Source organism: Engystomops pustulosus, chromosome 1, assembly GCF_040894005.1.
Source record: "Engystomops pustulosus chromosome 1, aEngPut4.maternal, whole genome shotgun sequence".
NCBI classification, from domain to species: Eukaryota; Metazoa; Chordata; class Amphibia; order Anura; family Leptodactylidae; genus Engystomops; species Engystomops pustulosus.
Window position 1 is genome coordinate 66,977,452 of NC_092411.1, and position 18,031 is coordinate 66,995,482.

Below are 18,031 nucleotides of genomic sequence, written 5' to 3' on the forward strand. Positions count from 1 at the left end.
AGATAAGAAGCTATTGTTGAATGCAATTTGATTGAACTGGATCGAGTTAGAGAACTGGGAAAATGAAAGCGGTCCAGAGATTTTATTAATTTTTATATAAAATTTCAGGGTTAGAACTCGCTGCTCACAGCTGTGTAAGCAAACACTGGGAGAACAGCGAAACAAGTTGTTTCTAAGGGGCACTTGGCAGTCCCCCCTCCTGATATAATGTGAAAAATTATCTCCAATGACAATTTATTGTTTTAGCACTTCACCTCTGCTTATCTGAGCACTTTGTTAGACGTTAATATGCTGTCCACGTCTGCAGCCACGTCCAAATTGTGCAAATAGCCTTTTATGAGATATTCCCATGTACAATTGCATGGGTTAAAAATCAAAAATAAAAATTGACAAATTTTCTTTTGGAAATTTTAAACCACAGGTTAATTCACACGTCTGCTTGTAAAGCTACCTTTGGAGTAATATTTTGGAACTTAGCAATAATTACTTTTTTTGTCTTCTCAGGAGAACCAGAGGATCTTATGTATCAGTATTTCCTGAAGTTTGGGGATAAGCCCTGTTGTTTCACTGATCTTAAAGTTTTTGTGGATCTCCTTTCTTCCAGTCAGCACTCAAGTGTAAGTAATCAATAAATCTTAGCTTGTTTCCCTCTGAGCAGTTGGGTCATGTAATATGGCTGTTACTGTGCTGTAAACCTTTCATTGATTTTATGTTGGTTCCTAGAGCAAGGTTTTTCCCGCTTATACAATATTGACTAATAAATGTATGCTTATTGACTTGCTTAGTATTGCAAAGAAATGGTACTTCTCCTCGTACTGTTTTTGTGTATGGTTTTGTAATCCCAAACATAATTTGTTTTGGTAGTGGAGAATTGTGCATGATGAAAGATTTCTGAGAACCAAGCCTTCCTAATGATGACCGCATATTCTAGTTTATTAACAGATTGCTGGGATCTTTGCCTCTGACTCCACCAGCAGAGGGCAGTGTAGCATTGCCAGCGGACATTAAGGCTATGCAGAGACATCTTTGTGTGGTCCAGCTCTCCAGACTCCTAGGCCTCAGCCACAAGATGGAAAAGGTGCAGAAACAGGAAGCAATTAGAGAAGTGATTGTAAGATACAGACACGGGCTCCAGTTTGGTAAGTGAGATGTCATTTGCATTGAAGTTGCACATTGCTTAGTAATGAATATGAGGAATAGGGAGAGATTTGAAGGACATCTACCATTTGTTTTTATGCATTGTAAACCAAACATACCTTGAGAATACTGTAGCTACACTGATGCAGAAACATATCTTGTTTAATCCCTGAACTGAGTGGGTTTGCTGAAACATTATGATAACGAGGCTCTGTCGCTCCTGTGGCTGCTCTGGCAATTCGTTGCACCAATCAATCGTTGCACCATCCCCTAGCTGCTGTGTTTGAGTTTCAGCTCAGGTGCATTAGTTCTGTCTGGACAATTTGGGAAGCAGTTTAGAAACTGCAAATCCACTCGGATCAGGGATTAAACCAGATATGTATCGACATCAGTGTAGCTACAGCATTCACAAGGTATGTTTGCTTCACAATGCATAAAAACAAATGGTAGCTTTCCTTTAACAGTAGTATCCAAGGTAAAACTGTTGCCCATGGAAACCAATCTGAGCTCAGCTGTGGGAAAATGAAAGCCAAGAGCTGGTTACCATTGGCTACTGGAACAGTTCAACTCTCGGACACTTCTTATAAATCTCCCCCTGTGTATGCATTTAACCACACGCGTTCAGGCTGCTTTCACACATCAAAAGCATTCTGTATGGATCCATTTCCAGGACCTTGACCAATTTGTGCGATAACTCGCTGTAACATTATGATACATTGAGCTCTGGAACGCTGTGTGCCCTGTAACATACGTGCTATAACACTATAAAGAGCTTACTGTACATGTCTAGTAGTTGTGTTTCATCATTTATCCCCAGGGAAGTCCTGTCTGAAAACGGAGCTACAATTCTCTGACTACTACTGTTTAATAGGAGCACATATGCTGCTGGATCTGTGGAATCAAGGTGAGAGCACTTGCTAATGTCAATTGTGGGAAACATTTTATGTAATGTAATAAGTGAACATTTCTTTCCCTTGTCTGTCTATGTACAGGTGAGGACTGGGCTGTATGGCAATGCCTTGCTCTTTTAGAAGAAGGTTTAAGCAACAGCCCCTCAAATGCTCAGTTTAAACTGCTGCTTATCCGTATATACTGCACACTGGGCGCGTTTGAGCCAGCGACGGATCTGTACAGCAGCCTTGATGCAAAGCACATCCAGCATGACACAATTGGGTGAGTTGGCTGATTTGGCATTTCTTCATTTGTATAGAAGGGTGGTGCCACACGTTAGCGCTTAAATCCGGAATCAAAGCACACTGGGGCGGCCCAAGGCCGATCGCGTAATCTTCTTTATATTTGTTATTCATGGGCTCTTTCCTTCTAAAATCAACTTTTAAAATTATACTAAGCCTAAGGGGCTTTGATGAGTGTTTCCAGAGCCCCTTTGTGCTGCAGATTTACAGGCTGTTACAATGCGCAGAGCAGGTCTTGCCCCCTCGGCTATTTTCCTCTGGCTGTGTAATCTAGTAGGAGCAGTAAATATAGGGGCAGGGAAGACCTGCTGTGCTCTTTGTAACAACCAGTGAAAACGCAGCACTGAGGGGCTCTGGAAACACAGACCAGAGCCTCTCAGGCTAATTAGCATAATTTATAAAAGTTTATTTTGGAAGTAAGGAGACTATGGATAACACATATAAGAAGGATTAACACGCTCATAGATCCAGACACAGTTACTAAGTGTCTCTAGTTTATCATGATGGATTTTGATGGTAGATTTTCTTTATGGACCTGCAGAAACACTTTTGGGATGAGAGAGCTGTAGAGCGGCTCTGCATTCTCTGAGATTGGCTGAAACGCTATATCAGTGATCGGGAGGTGCTGGAATCTCCTGACCTATTTAAATTTTTTCTTTTAAAATGTGGTTATTATATCCTGCAAGTTACGGCAGTTTCATGTATGTATACTTATCAAATTTTATTACTTTACAGATACTTGCTGACTCGCTTTGCTGCACCCTTGGGTCACTACACTGCTGCATCGCAATCTTTCAACGCCGCTCTTCGATTTTTCCATTCTAACCAGAAAGATGTAAGTGTGTGTTGTGCCATGGATATTCCATTGCAACTTGGGAAACTAAAAATATTGCTTCTTTTTTGTGAATTTTAGAAGCTAGAAAGTATTGTAGATTCTGCAAGGCTTGAAACTGTTCCTCTGTTAGAACTTATTGTAGTCTGGCTTCACATCACATTCCTCATATATGTCTACAGTAAAAGATAGTGGCTAGAGGCTCAGCATAGTAGCTTTCCTACTACTACTGCAGATGAGTTACAGCTATTCTGAGTCTGCTGTGCAGTTGGTAACATTGCGGGGCATTGGTGCTTAGCTACAGCCCAGCTTTCTCAATCATAAGATTTCTTTTTGATGCATACTTTCCCATTTCCAGGATTTTGAGCTGTGGGTACAACTAGATCTTCTTCTCCTGCACTTGATTATTTCTATCACATAGTGCAGTGATGGAGAGAGTACAGAGCAGACCGCTTTCCATTGAGTGGTGCTTGTGCCCACTCCTAAGGAGTATTTATAGTAGGGAGGGGAAGTCAGAACATAAAGAGTACTGGCATGCTTGTTAGGCGGTGTGCATGCCCAATCAATTATACAACTAGTATAAGTAAAAATGCTGCATGGGAGGTTGTAATCGGATGCATAAAACACTGATTTTTTTTTTAAACTAAAATGTACTAAAATACACAGCTGCTCCCTTCCTGCTATTAAAATGAATTTATCATGTAATGTTCTCCTTGTAGCATTGGTTGGCAGCACTATGAATCAAACTATAGAAGTAGGATAGCTTGGCTGATGGTTGGAGGCATGGAGTGAGGATTAAAAGGGGCATTTTTTTTTAGCTATATAATGTACATTGTCAATGCCCAAGTGTCAGAAATCCTTACTGTTGTGCATGTACATCTGATAAGAGTTCCTAAGGCCCTATGCCCACTTGCGGCCGTACATTCTTCCGCCATAGACAGCTATGACGCACGGGCTTGATACAGTGAGCGCAACAAGCGCTCACCGTTCCGAGCCGTAGCCTCTAAAAGATAGCGCCTGCTCTATCTCTGGCGTAATCTACAGTTGGCGGCTACTGTATTTTCTATGGAGATGGGCGGGAGCGCACGGCTACGTGCTATGGCGCGGTAGGCACACATGTGCATCCAGCTTAACTCTGTAGATCTTCTTCCTGATCTCTGAATAAACGTTAATGTTTTAACTTTCTTTTTGTCTCAGACCTCAGAATATATTATACAAGCCTACAAATATGGAGCCTTTGAAAAAATCCCAGAATTCATTGCATTTAGAAACCGGTTGAACAATTCACTTCATTTTGCACAAGTTCGCACAGAACGAATGTTACTGGACCTCTTACTTGAAGCCAATATGTAAGGAATTTATGCAAGTTGATTTATTTTAAGTTGATTTTTATTTGCTTCATACTCGTTATGCATTTTATTAATGCAGGTTAATCTAGGTTCATCCAATGAACCTAGACCTGAACAGGTAGTACAATCTACCATACATATAATCTATAGGATGGTAAAGGATTTTTATTTTCATGTTAGTGGTATTGATCATGTGCCCAAAGGATAAGCTTATCGGTATTGAATCGGTGGGGATCATACATGCATGACCCCCCCTCGCTCAATCTGCTGATTCCAGGACTTGGATCAAAGCAGGGAATTACTTTGTGTGGTGTTCTGATCCAATCATCCTATGCATGGGTCATTAATATCACTAACCATTGAAAAAAAATTAAAAAGAAAAACACTAACCTATGAAAATCTAGTACACCATTTGCTACTCCAGTGCAGTTATATTAAGCCTGGTATGAAAAATAGGACATGCACTGAAGTGCAGTTCCTGGGATGGGGCTCCTTGCATCATATTGAAATAAACAGCGGTGCCAAACTGTAATCATAACGGTTCTCTGATGCTGTTTTGCCAAGAAGCAAGGGACTCCTTGACTCCTATTTCATTATGAAACAAGGAGTCTCGTCCCCAACTCAGTCCATGAACTCCGGCTGGGTGCGGTTGAGTAAAAGCCAGCTTAAGGAACTGACTAGGCTATGTCTGAGTGCAGAGTCTATGCATTGTAAAAACCTTAAAAAAATAAACAGCTTTTTAATTAAAACTCAAATTCTATAACGGCACTAAATCCAACATTGTTTCTTAAGTTCCACTAGCCTGGAGGAGAATATAAGGTCCATGAGTCTTAACCCAGAGGAGGATGACATTCCGTGGAAAGAGCTTCGAGACAATAGGGACTTGACTGTACTTTTTAACTGGGATTCAAAGGACAGGTAAATCTATTCATGGGTAGAAGGTGAAGTGGTCAATCTGTTTAATCCCCTCTGTAAAGTGAACATGAGAAGGAAATGTTTTCCTTTTTAATACAGTTGTTTAGACATGTGTATTTTTTCCCCTTCTTAATAATATCAAGTATGGTGTCAAAATTGCATATAGCTTGTTGAAATGCATCTCTGTACGCCGTTTGTATTTAGAGACATGTCAGAAGAACATAAGCAGCTGTCCCTGGAAGAAGAGCGGATATGGCTGCTCATCCGATCACTGACCCTAAGGTTAGTCAGTGGACTGACTACTCTCAACCATAAAAGCGAACTAAAGAATTCAGAGAAAGCTACTGAGAATGGAGTTTCATCCAAGATTGATACTGTCCGAGCTTTGTTACGACAGTATGAAGAGGCGGTGGATTCGGCCAAACAATTTGATGAACGGATCATCAAGGTACAGATTTTATTTATTGGTGCGAAACATGTAATGACTTGGCACATGGAAATATTAATGCATACATGTAAAATTCTCTTACAGTATCCTTTTCTCGGACCGCCTTTGTCTCGGCTAGCAGGGTTCTTGGGAAGCGGCAGCTGTCAGTGTCAGAAGGAGACTTTCTTACTGGTTAATGATATTTATGAGCTGGACACATGTGGAATAGGTAAAATTGTTTTAAATCCTATTTTTTGCTTGCTTTGCCTCGCCTCTTAAAGGGTAAATTGCTTGCAAACGCAATGCAAGTGCTCCGCTGGGGCTCAACCCAATCACATTTGCATTTCCCTGGATCAGTAACCAGCACCCGGTGTTTTGCATCGTTTGGGTGCGGCCGCACATAGAGTTTGCAAACAGTGGGTCAATTTCCTTCCTTTTGATATATAAGGGGGTTTTGAATAACCTAAATGGGGGCCTTAATGGCACAGAGAGCGCTTTAGAACCTGATGTAAAAATGTCAATTTTGAGATTAGCTTACCTTTGTAACATAGAGTGCCCTGGTGTATTTAAGGAAAGATCAGCAGAATTTTCAGATCCAATCTTATTCTAACGTTTTGGTCCAGTGGGCTTGGCATTTGGATGTTAAACTTAAAGGGGTTGTCCTAGAGCATAAAAAGACCAAATGGTGGCTGGGAAGGAGGCTGGTTAGAGAAAAAGAAACATTTAATTGCCCTCCGGGCGTCCCATACTGCCATCACTCCGGTCCGTGCCCCATATAATCAAACAGGGGCACGGAAATTGTGCTGCATCCAGCTTCCGGCCTTTCGTGCTTGGCCATCTGGAAGCTGAACGCAGCCTGTTTGTTTAAATGGGCACGGACTGGTGTGATGGCAGCACGGTACACTGGGAGGTACTGTGGAGGTTTAGTAAATGTTTGGGTTTTTTTGTTAACCAGCCTCTTCCCGTCCATCATTAATTTTTTTTTATGCTCTCGGACAACCCCTTTAAAAAGAAAGGTAATCAAAACAGAAAACAATTTCTCTAAAAATGATTAATACTAATTATATGACATAACAGACATTAATTAAGCAGAACAGTAAATGCTGCAAAGAATGATTTTGGCATCCCCAAAAAAATGACTTCATCATTAAGTGTTAAGTGGTCTTTATATAAAGCAATCAAAATATAGTACTCTAAAGCAGTGATTTTCAACCTGTGTGCCGCGGCACACTAGTGTGCCGCGACACAAGGTTGAGTGTGCCGCGGGGGAAAGTTGCCCGAACTAGGCTGCCCCGGTGTCGAGCTGCCGCCGCGCCCCCGTATTTCTGCCCCATACTTACCTCCAAGTCCCACATCGGCGATCCGCCCGTCTTCTGTAGCTCCTGTACCGCGCGGCCCATGTCACGTGACTGACGCGACCTGACGTCAGGTCGCGTAAGTCACGTGACCAGAGGCGCGCGGTGCAGGAGCTACAGAAGGTGAGCGGATCGCCATTAGGAGTGAAGGAGACGTCAAGAAGACATCAAGGGTAAGTATATAGGGTTATTATTTGTATAAGGAAGGTAGCTAGGGTTTTTTTTTTATTAGTAAAGGTAGGCTGGGGCTTTTTATTTGTTAAGGGGGGCCTCTAGGGCCTTTTAATTAGTAAAGGGGGGCCTCTAGGGCCTTTTAATTAGTAAAGGGGGGCCTCTAGGGCCTTTTAATTAGTAAAGGGGGGCCTCTAGGGCCTTTTAATTAGTAAAGGGGGGCCTCTAGGGCCTTTTAATTAGTAAAGGGGGGCCTCTAGGGCCTTTTAATTAGTAAAGGGGGGCCTCTAGGGCCTTTTAATTAGTAAAGGGGGGCCTCTAGGGCCTTTTAATTAGTAAAGGGGGGCCTCTAGGGCCTTTTAATTAGTAAAGGGGGGCCTCTAGGGCCTTTTAATTAGTAAAGGGGGGCCTCTAGGGCCTTTTAATTAGTAAAGGGGGGCCTCTAGGGCCTTTTAATTAGTAAAGGGGGGCCTCTAGGGCCTTTTAATTAGTAAAGGGGGGCCTCTAGGGCCTTTTAATTAGTAAAGGGGGGCCTCTAGGGCCTTTTAATTAGTAAAGGGGGGCCTCTAGGGCCTTTTAATTAGTAAAGGGGGGCCTCTAGGGCCTTTTAATTAGTAAAGGGGGGCCTCTAGGGCCTTTTAATTAGTAAAGGGGGGCCTCTAGGGCCTTTTAATTAGTAAAGGGGGGCCTCTAGGGCCTTTTAATTAGTAAAGGGGGGCCTCTAGGGCCTTTTAATTAGTAAAGGGGGGCCTCTAGGGCCTTTTAATTAGTAAAGGGGGGCCTCTAGGGCCTTTTAATTAGTAAAGGGGGGCCTCTAGGGCCTTTTAATTAGTAAAGGGGGGCCTCTAGGGCCTTTTAATTAGTAAAGGGGGGCCTCTAGGGCCTATTAATTTGTAATGGGAGACCGCTAGGGCCTTTTTATTAGTAAAGGGAGGCAGCTAGGGGCTTTTTATTAGTAAAGGGAGGCAGCTAGGGGCTTTTTATTAAAGAGAGGCCGCCAGGGGCTTTTTATTAGTAAAGGGAGGCTGCTAGGGGCTCTTGATTAGTAAAGGGAGGCTGCTAGGGGCTCTTGATTAGTAAAGGGAGGCAGCTAGGGCCTTTTTATTAGTAAAGGGAGGCAGCTAGGGGCTTTTTATTAGTAAAGGGAGGCATCTAGGGGCTTTTTATTAGTAAAGGGAGGCAGCTAGGGCCTTTTTATTAGTAAAGGGAGGCAGCTAGGGCCTTTTTATTAGTAAAGGGAGGCAGCTAGGGGCTTTTTATTAGTAAAGGGAGGCCGCTAGGGCCTTTTTATTAGTAAAGGGAGGCCGCTAGGGCCTTTTTATTAGTAAAGGGAGGCCGCTAGGGCCTTTTTATTAGTAAAGGGAGGCTGCCAGGGGCTTTTTATTAGTAAAGGGAGGCCGCTAGGGGCTTTTTATTAGTAAAGGGAGGCATCTAGGGGCTTTTTATTAGTAAAGGGAGGCAGCTAGGGGCTTTTTATTAGTAAAGGGAGGCATCTAGGGGCTTTTTATTAGTAAAGGGAGGCAGCTAGGGCCTTTTTATTAGTAAAGGGAGGCATCTAGGGCCTTTTTATTAGTAAAGGGAGGCAGCTGGGGCCTTTTTATTAGTAAAGGGAGGCAGCTAGGGGCTTTTTATTAGTAAAGGGAGGCAGCTGGGGCCTTTTTATAAGTAAAGGGAGGCAGCTAGGGCCTTTTTATTAGTAAAGGGAGGCAGCTAGGGCCTTTTTATTAGTAAAGGGAGGCAGCTAGGGCCTTTTTATTAGTAAAGGGAGGCATCTAGGGGCTTTTTATTAGTAAAGGGAGGCAGCTAGGGCCTTTTTATTAGTAAAGGGAGGCAGCTAGGGGCTTTTTATTAGTAAAGGGAGGCAGCTAGGGCCTTTTTATAAGTAAAGGGAGGCAGCTAGGGGCTTTTTATTAGTAAAGGGAGGCCGCTAGGGCCTTTTTATTAGTAAAGGGAGGCAGCTAGGGGCTTTTTATTAGTAAAGGGAGGCAGCTAGGGGCTTTTTATTAGTAAAGGGAGGCAGCTAGGGGCTTTTTATTAGTAAAGGGAGGCAGCTAGGGGCTTTTTATTAGTAAAGGGAGGCAGCTAGGGGCTTTTTATTAGTAAAGGGAGGCAGCCAGGGGCTTTTTATTAGTAAAGGGAGGCAGCCAGGGGCTTTTTATTAGTAAAGGGAGGCAGCCAGGGGCTTTTTATTAGTAAAGGGAGGCAGCCAGGGGCTTTTTATTAGTAAAGGGAGGCCGCCAGGGGCTTTTTATTAGTAAAGGGAGGCCGCCAGGGGCTTTTTATTAGTAAAGGGAGGCCGCCAGGGGCTTTTTATTAGTAAAGGGAGGCCGCCAGGGGCTTTTTATTAGTAAAGGGAGGCCGCCAGGGGCTTTTTATTAGTAAAGGGAGGCCGCCAGGGGCTTTTTATTAGTAAAGGGAGGCCGCCAGGGGCTTTTTATTAGTAAAGGGAGGCCGCCAGGGGCTTTTTATTAGTAAAGGGAGGCCGCCAGGGGCTTTTTATTAGTAAAGGGAGGCCGCCAGGGGCTTTTTATTAGTAAAGGGAGGCAGCCAGGGGCTTTTTATTAGTAAAGGGAGGCAGCCAGGGGCTTTTTATTAGTAAAGGGAGGCAGCCAGGGGCTTTTTATTAGTAAAGGGAGGCAGCCAGGGGCTTTTTATTAGTAAAGGGAGGCAGCCAGGGGCTTTTTATTAGTAAAGGGAGGCAGCCAGGGGCTTTTTATTAGTAAAGGGAGGCAGCCAGGGCCTTTTTATTAGTAAAGGGAGGCAGCCAGGGCCTTTTTATTAGTAAAGGGAGGCAGCCAGGGCCTTTTTATTAGTAAAGGGAGGCCTTTTATGACTATTTTAGTGTCATTTTGTGCTATTTTGGTTGGTGGTGTGCCCCAGGATTTTCTAAGTATAAAAAGTGTGCCGCGGCTCAAAAAAGGTTGAAAATCACTGCTCTAAAGGACCGCATTTTTGTGTTCTAGATCAGTGTTATCTGCTTAGTTTTTTTTTTTTGGAAGATGCCTTTAATTGTCCTAACTGTTTGAAGTAATTTCCACCTTTTGAGCATGTTCCTTTTTGCAGTCAGGAGTCTTTGTTAGGAAATAGAAGCTTGCACTACCTTAGTGTCCACCAGTTTGCTTTTTCCCTGTGTCTCCCTCCCTTTCCTCTTAAAGCCACTTTAGGTTAATTATCCACAGGCCTGCAGGTTGCTTCTGGCATTATTCACATACTTTATGATTTTTCTCCCTTTATAAAAACTTAGTCATATCTCAAAGATCAGGTGATGTTTACATGAAGCACACCCAGAAAATGACATTATTTAATTTAGGTTTTTATTATAATCCTTTTGCTTTTTCTTGTTTGTTGTCTGGGATACAGTTGCTACAACATTATAGAAAGATTTTACACAATAGAATATTAGCCCCTTAACCGTTGCCGTATGATATTTTGCTGTTGAGGACGATTGTAGGCAGGGGTCACACTCCTTTTATTCTGATGTAAAAATACTACTCTTAGCATTCCCGTGTCGTATCTTTAAATGAGGAGATTGTAGTAATGACTGATCTTTTGAGTCTATTACCAGTAGCTCTTACCACACCCTTTATAAACTTCAACATAGAAAATAGACTTGGGTCACACATCAGAGAAAAATTGAAGAGTGCCGTCCATTTATTTTAACTGGTGCACAGCTGAATAACCTGCAAAACTTGTAAGGCCGGGTTCACATCGTGTTTTTTGTATACACTAAACCTATACGTCAGGAAAGCACCTGATGTATACACTTAGCATATACACTGACAAATAGTGGCAGATGGGGGAATAGTTTTGGCCTCTGTCTGACCACTATTACTCCCGTAGGCCAGAAATGGAAGGATGCACCAGGCTACATCTTTTCATCCTGCAGCCACCGCCTGAGCGATTTTGATCTGCTCAGCAAGGGCAATAGTCCGCTATGGGGAGCGACTGCAGTGTATCGCATCTCTCCCCGCAGCCTCGCTGAGCACATGTGTCTCTCAGCAGGAGGGAGGACCTGGTGATGTCACTGTCCGTGGGCAGCACGGTGGCTTAGTGGTTAGCATTACAGCCTTTCAGCACTGGGCACCTGGGTTCAAGTCAACATCGGCAAAGCGTTTTCTAATGCGTAATCTGTGTGCACTATATAAATAAAGAAATTATTATTAGGGCCCCTTTCATCGGCAGAAGCCAATTGGTTGCTGTTGTCGATGTACAATCCTCCCCCTGCATTAAACTGTATGGTAGTTGCCCCCTATCTGCAGACCACCCCTTTCCTGTGCAGAGAGGTTGCAAAAAAAAAAAAAAAAAAAAAAAATATATTTATACAGTGCTGTGTATGATGTCATTCATTAGAACGGATGGGGAGCCTGAGCTCTGGCTTTATTTGTGCATTTACACTTTAATACATACATTTTATGCTGCATTCAAACTTTCAAACACGACCTGCTACATACCATTGGGCAACATGCTATGGCCATTGGGTAGTAAACTATGCAGAGACTTCCATCCAGACTGCAGCATATTTGTAGTTGGTGACCTGAAGCTTGTGATGAAATTTTTACATGCTACCAACAATGAGGACTGATGTTCTCCTGCACCAAGCAGCTACTGATCTTCTCCCAGTGCCTCTCCCAACAAGGTCCACCTACCCTCCTCTCCAGAGTACACATACTGATTCCCATGGCAACCAGTCCAAACAAAGGCAGGGAGAGCAGCCAGGGGGACAAGGTAAAACCCCTTCTAGCAGGCAAATGGCTTCAGATAGCTAATGAGCGTAAGTTAGAAAATTTCTTTTATTAGCTTAGTTAAGCAAAAGTTTTTATACTTAATGGTGGTCCAATGAATGTTTGTTTTCACTTCCAGATGATAGTTCTGAAATCCAAGAAAAAATTGGAAACCGATTAAAATCTTCGTTGGGACATTTGCAAGGTATTTATAAGTTCCTTCAGGGCTGTTGCTGGGATATGAAATTGTATGAATTTCAAATGTTAAATTGTGCTTTAATTTTTTTTTTTTTTTTATTAGATATTTTTAACCTGTGTAACGGAGAGCTACTTGGCATCCAAGAGGGTCACTGTAAGGTCTCGCCCCAAATCATTGAGAACTTGGTTTTCTTTGTGGAGGTGAGTCTCAAAGCTTCATTTTGGAATTCCAAATTGGATAGAATGTAATTTAACTTCATTTTCTTATCTTCTGCTGTGGTTGTGCAATGTATCTGACCAGATGAAAGCTAAATCTAAGAACGTATATTCAATACAAAGTTTGTGAATAGGGACTTATTAGAAAGAAGCAGGAAAACATTAAAGGCATTGTCCAGAGGATGAAAAAGCATGGTTGCTTTCTGCCAAGAACAGCTCCTGTACTGACCCTGGGTAGTGTGTGGTACTACAACTGAGCTCCATTAACTTCTATACAGTGGAGCTGCAATACGAGTACACTGGTCAGATGCGGCGCTGTTTTTGGAAGAAAACTGCCATGTTTTCTAACCTCCGCACAACACCTTTAAGCTTGCAGCATATTTTTTTTTTTGCCTTTTTTGACATTTGGTCTCATTCAACCTTGCCAAACGTCTGGCCCACCTGAGTTCATGATTGGTTGAGGGGAGGTCTCTGAGCCTTTCCATTAATTTCTGTAATTATTTCTGTTTTTTTTGAGACATCTGGAAGGAGAGGCATGGGCGGTACCCATTTACGTTCCAGGACATGCATTGGCCCAATTGAATACAAATTACTTTCTTGTCTTACACAGGCCTGGTGCTAATACAGTGTTTTGGGGGTTTTTTTGTTCTCATTAGGCCATTTCAATCGTTCTCTGGGTTTCTGCATATTTTGCTGGTGTCCTGAGGCCATTAAAATCCAATCTTCAAAAAAAGAAAAAGAAGAAAAAGGACAGCTGTGCCACTGTAAGTATGCAGCATTTCTTGGCTACCTGGCTGACAAATGGCAGGTAAATACATGATAGATGTTCATCTTTGCATTTCTGATATTTCCTTAATCATTAGTTCAATAAACTTTGTGTGTGTATATATATATATATATATATATATATATATATATATATATATATATATATATATATATATATATATATATATATATATATATATATATTATAAATATATAATTTTTTTTTTTTTTTTTTTTTTTTTGTAATATGTTCTGGTCTCCTTTTTACCCTGCCTCCATTCCTTATTTAAGCAGTTTGTGCAAATTGTCTTTCTGTCCTGTTCTCCACGGACAGCTCACAAATGAAGGAACCGGATAGTGTCTACTGACTTAACACTAGACTATCCAGGGACTGCCTGTAAACACCTCATTGCGCTAAATTATCAAGCATATCATGGAAATAATTGGCCTGTTTATCTCTGTTGTGGAGATATCAGAATGCTTTTAGATATTCTGCTCTTTGCAGGATAGAGAGCAGAAACAATACACAGAAAAACTGCTTCACGTAATGAAGCATATCACAAAGTTTACTATTACCATAATTTGTGGAATATAAGAAAAAAATCTTGCTAAAAAGAACCTGCATCTTAAAGTCCGATGTTCAGAAGGATTCATAATTTCCAGACCCTCCTGAACGCTGTAGTAATGATAATATTTATTTACATATATATAGCGCCATCAAATTCTGCAGCGCTTTACAAATGACGCTGTAGTGGAGATCAGGTGAGGCACTGACATAGCACTTCGCACGATCTCCCAGAGAACAGCGCCTCTGCACTGCGGTTTCCCTCTCCCAATATCCCTACTGTAACAGAAGAAGTGCGTCTGTGTGTGTGTGTATTCATTTCTTATCAAGTCACAAAATCTGTTCTCAGTTTCTTTTAATGAAGCTTATCTATAACATTGGCATTGTGCAGATGTGCAGTATACTGTATGGAATTTAAGACACAAGCTGCCATGGACCATGTGGTGCCCAAAAATCAGAACCATTATTTGCATACTAGAAATTCCCATTCAGCAGGAGCAATTGTACTTTCATAAACATATCATATTAATCTTCTAGGGGCTGCTTATTTCTAACTACTGGAACCTTCTTTCTCATCTTTTCTTTTCCAGCCTCCGGTGTTCACTGGCTTCCAAGATCATATAAATGGGCTGCAAACATTGCTAACAAAAGTGACTGACCATATTAGGGAGTTGGAGACCTCTTTGGTAGCACTGAAAGTTGAAGATCTCTCCTTAAATAATGTCAATTTTACAGAGGTGAGTTGTAATTTTTTAAGGTCTCTGTTTAAAACCGTTTTTAAAGGGGATTGTCCACATGACAAATAGATTAAATATTCAAGGATTATGTCATAATGTTTGATGGCTGCATTGCTGGGCCCCACACATTTTTGAAGAGCAGGTTTTCCCAATCCTTAGCAAGCAAAATGATGTTCTTCCTTCCCATTACCACAGCTCAGGATAGCATACGATGAAGAAATGCCTAAGAGGAAGATGTCCCTCTTCAACCCTCTATCTGGCAGAGCATTCGTTTTTGGGCTATTAAAATTGAATAATAAAATAAACAGTTTTGAAAATATTATGCTCTTAAACATTTACTATAATTAGATGTATACCAATCTCAACATGATTTTGATTTATGTGAAGATTTATAAAAATGTATTTACATATTGTATATATATATATATGTATATATATATATATATATATATATATATATATATATATATATATATATATATATATATATATATATATATATATATATATTAGTGTGTGTGCGCAAAACAATGGTTCTTCTGTGCCATTTGTGCAAAAGTCTTTAAAGGGGACCTACCACCACGATTCTACCTCTAAAGGTAGAACGGGTGGTAGGTGGATGAATGGGACGTAAGGATAGCCCTGTTTGGGCTAATCCTTACGTCCCGGCTATCCTTTTGTAAACTTTAATCAGTTGATATGCTAATTTATTTAAGCAGCTACTGGGGCGTGGAGTAGCCGGACATGAGGCTACAAGTCGCGGCTACTCCACGCCCCAGTAGCCTTGTTCCTCCGCCTACCATGTAATCTTCGGCGCACAGCGCCTCGTAGCTGCGCGCCCTCGTCCGAGCACCCGGCGTCTGCGCATGCGCAGTAGCGCCGGCCTCGGAGCTACGGCCGCGCACCCGTAGGCACGATATTCGCACGAGGGCGCGCAGCTACGAGGAGCTGCGCGCCGAAGATTATCCGGTAGGCGGAGGAACAAGGCTACTGGGGCGTGGAGTAGCCGCGACTAGTAGCCTCATGTCCGGCTACTCCACACCCCAGTAGCCGCTTAAATAAATTAGCATATCAACTGATTAAAGTTTACAAAAGGATAGCCAAACAGGGCTATCCTTACGTCCCATTCATCCACCTACCACCCGTTCTACCTTTATAGGTAGAATCGTGGTGGTAGGTCCCCTTTAAGTCTTTCGACCATCTACACCACTTCATAGAAAGGGGGCGTGATGAGGGTGTGGAAAAGGAGCCATTGCGCTGAACAATGATTCTGAACTTTTCAATCACAACTTTCAAATTACATATGTATTGTCTTTATAATTGACTCTAGTCCTAGTACTGGAGGCAATTGAGTCCTATGTTAAATATATGAACTGTATAGACTGTATCTCAGTATAGAGCACGCCTAATATAAAGAAAGCTGATTTGCAAATGCAGGGGTTTTTTTGTCATTTTGATGGGATAAATGAATACATTTTTATAGATCCGTCAAATTCTGCTGCAGTTTGCATAATCAAAAACATAAGATGTTACAGAGCAATAACCTGGTCAGATAAAACAAGAGAAATGAAGGCTCTGCCCAAGATCTTACATTCCGGAACTGGTGACACTGCCTGTACAATGGTCAAGCCATTCTTTACAAATTTTAAGACTTAAATCAATATCTCTGCATGAGCCAGTCACCTGCACTCATCTAACTTTCTGCATGCGATGCTATTAACACAGATTTGAAAATTGTGGAATATTTATCAGGATTTTCTGGAGTACAATCCTTAATATATTCGCAATTATTAGTGAACCGCCAGTAGTTTATTTCCCCCTTTTGAGCTTTCTCCACGCCAAGTGGTAGTGAAGGAAGGTGGGGACGGCAGTGGAGCGGTAGGAGCGCTCCACATCTGCACACTCTATAGCCTGTGACATTTCTGCCAGGTTGTATGCAGGTTACGGGAACTTCATCATACACCAGTATACAATACCTTAAGTCACATCACATGTGTTTGTTAGAAATGCTCATATATGGTTTAGTGCAATTTTAAAGGATTACCAATCATCTACCAAAGTAATCCTATAAGTGCTGAATGTTGCATGTATCTGTTATAATCGGTGTCATTAAAGGATAAGGATATTTGGTTGTATGTCCCATATAGGTGATCTCATGAGTCTCTAGTTATTACTTGAAAGTTTTCTAAGGCTATTATTATTTTAGGGAAAAAAAACCAAATGTTAGTGGAATGTAATTAGAGAGACAAAAAACAATGCTTCTAATCTGATACAACGTCCATCCCTCATTATACTTTTATGATTTCCATCCAAAATGCATCCAACTTCTGACTCGCCACTTTCTCTCCACTGAATTGTAATATTTGATAAAGTGATGAAATAGCCGCACATTTTACTAAATTGTTTCAGTGAAACCAGCTCATCCTGCAAAAAAATGAGCCGTTACACAGCATCTGATGGCTCTTAGAATATGGCAACTGGAAAGAGATTTTTCTTTTGTTTTTAGGTGAAAATGTGAAATCCACTTTAATGACGGCTTCCCTTACCCTTTTTTCATACGATTTCATCTGCTTTTATAAGTAATTTTTTCTTCCACTCAAGTTGATAAAATATACCTGGCTCATGATCTGCACACTCCTCTCACAACCTTCTCCCTACTCCCCTTATGCAGAATGAGCTGATTTGCCTGCAGAAGGGGATCGCCTCAAGTTTGCATGAGGGGAGGAGGGATCAGGAAGAGGAGTTGTGAGAGCAGTGTGCAGGATATGATAGTGACCTGATATACTTTACTAGCAGTAAATTGGCTATACTTTTATCTACTTTGAAATGTGAGCAAATTGTGAAGTAGCATAACACAGGGTATGGGAATCCGCCATTCAGGGGCGTCGCTAGGTCAAAAGATCCGGGGCTCGTGCCCCGGATCTTTTGGCCTGTTCCCCGGATCTCTCTCCGGTTATCCTACCCTCTCTCAACACGATCCGTGTCCTGCACGGATCGTGATGAGAACGTTTGCTGTCACTGCTTTCCCCAGCAGCTCAGCCTCCGGTGAATAATAGTCAGAGTCTGAAGGACCTGTGATGATGTCATGGTCACATGACCTGCCGGGGAAAGCAGTGCACAGAGAGCTGCATCTGTGAGGTAAGGGGGGGGGGGAGACATGATAGGGAAGGGGGAGAATAAGTGGGGTTAGTGTGAGCACATTACTTAGTGGGGGGGCTGTGTGTGAGGCACATTACTTAGTGGGGGGGCTGTGTGTGAGGCACATTACTTAGTGGGGAGGCTGTGTGTGAGGCACATAGTGGGGGGGCTGTGTGTGAGGCACATTACTTAGTGGGGGGGCTGTGTGTGAGGCACATTACTTAGTGGGGGGGGCGTGATGGGTAATACGCACCTGGTTTTGTTTAAATGCAAGACAAAGTGTGAGCGCAGCCTTACAGTATTTGGGGG

General features: G+C 42.1%; 1 protein-coding gene across 2 annotated transcripts in view; it reads left to right on the forward strand.

Moving 5' to 3' along the window:
- NAA25 (N-alpha-acetyltransferase 25, NatB auxiliary subunit) overlaps positions 1-18,031 on the forward strand; it is a 39,579-nt gene that overhangs the window by 19,187 nt on the left and 2,361 nt on the right. For both annotated transcript variants that reach the window (XM_072142914.1, XM_072142905.1), the window contains exons 11-23: positions 505-617; positions 932-1,139; positions 1,955-2,041; positions 2,130-2,310; positions 3,066-3,165; positions 4,360-4,511; positions 5,304-5,429; positions 5,631-5,874; positions 5,959-6,082; positions 12,240-12,305; positions 12,402-12,499; positions 13,171-13,278; positions 14,438-14,584. In XM_072142914.1, the coding sequence (XP_071999015.1) occupies positions 505-617; positions 932-1,139; positions 1,955-2,041; positions 2,130-2,310; positions 3,066-3,165; positions 4,360-4,511; positions 5,304-5,429; positions 5,631-5,874; positions 5,959-6,082; positions 12,240-12,305; positions 12,402-12,499; positions 13,171-13,278; positions 14,438-14,584 (1,754 nt within the window). The remainder of the gene's footprint in view (positions 1-504; positions 618-931; positions 1,140-1,954; positions 2,042-2,129; positions 2,311-3,065; positions 3,166-4,359; positions 4,512-5,303; positions 5,430-5,630; positions 5,875-5,958; positions 6,083-12,239; positions 12,306-12,401; positions 12,500-13,170; positions 13,279-14,437; positions 14,585-18,031) is intronic.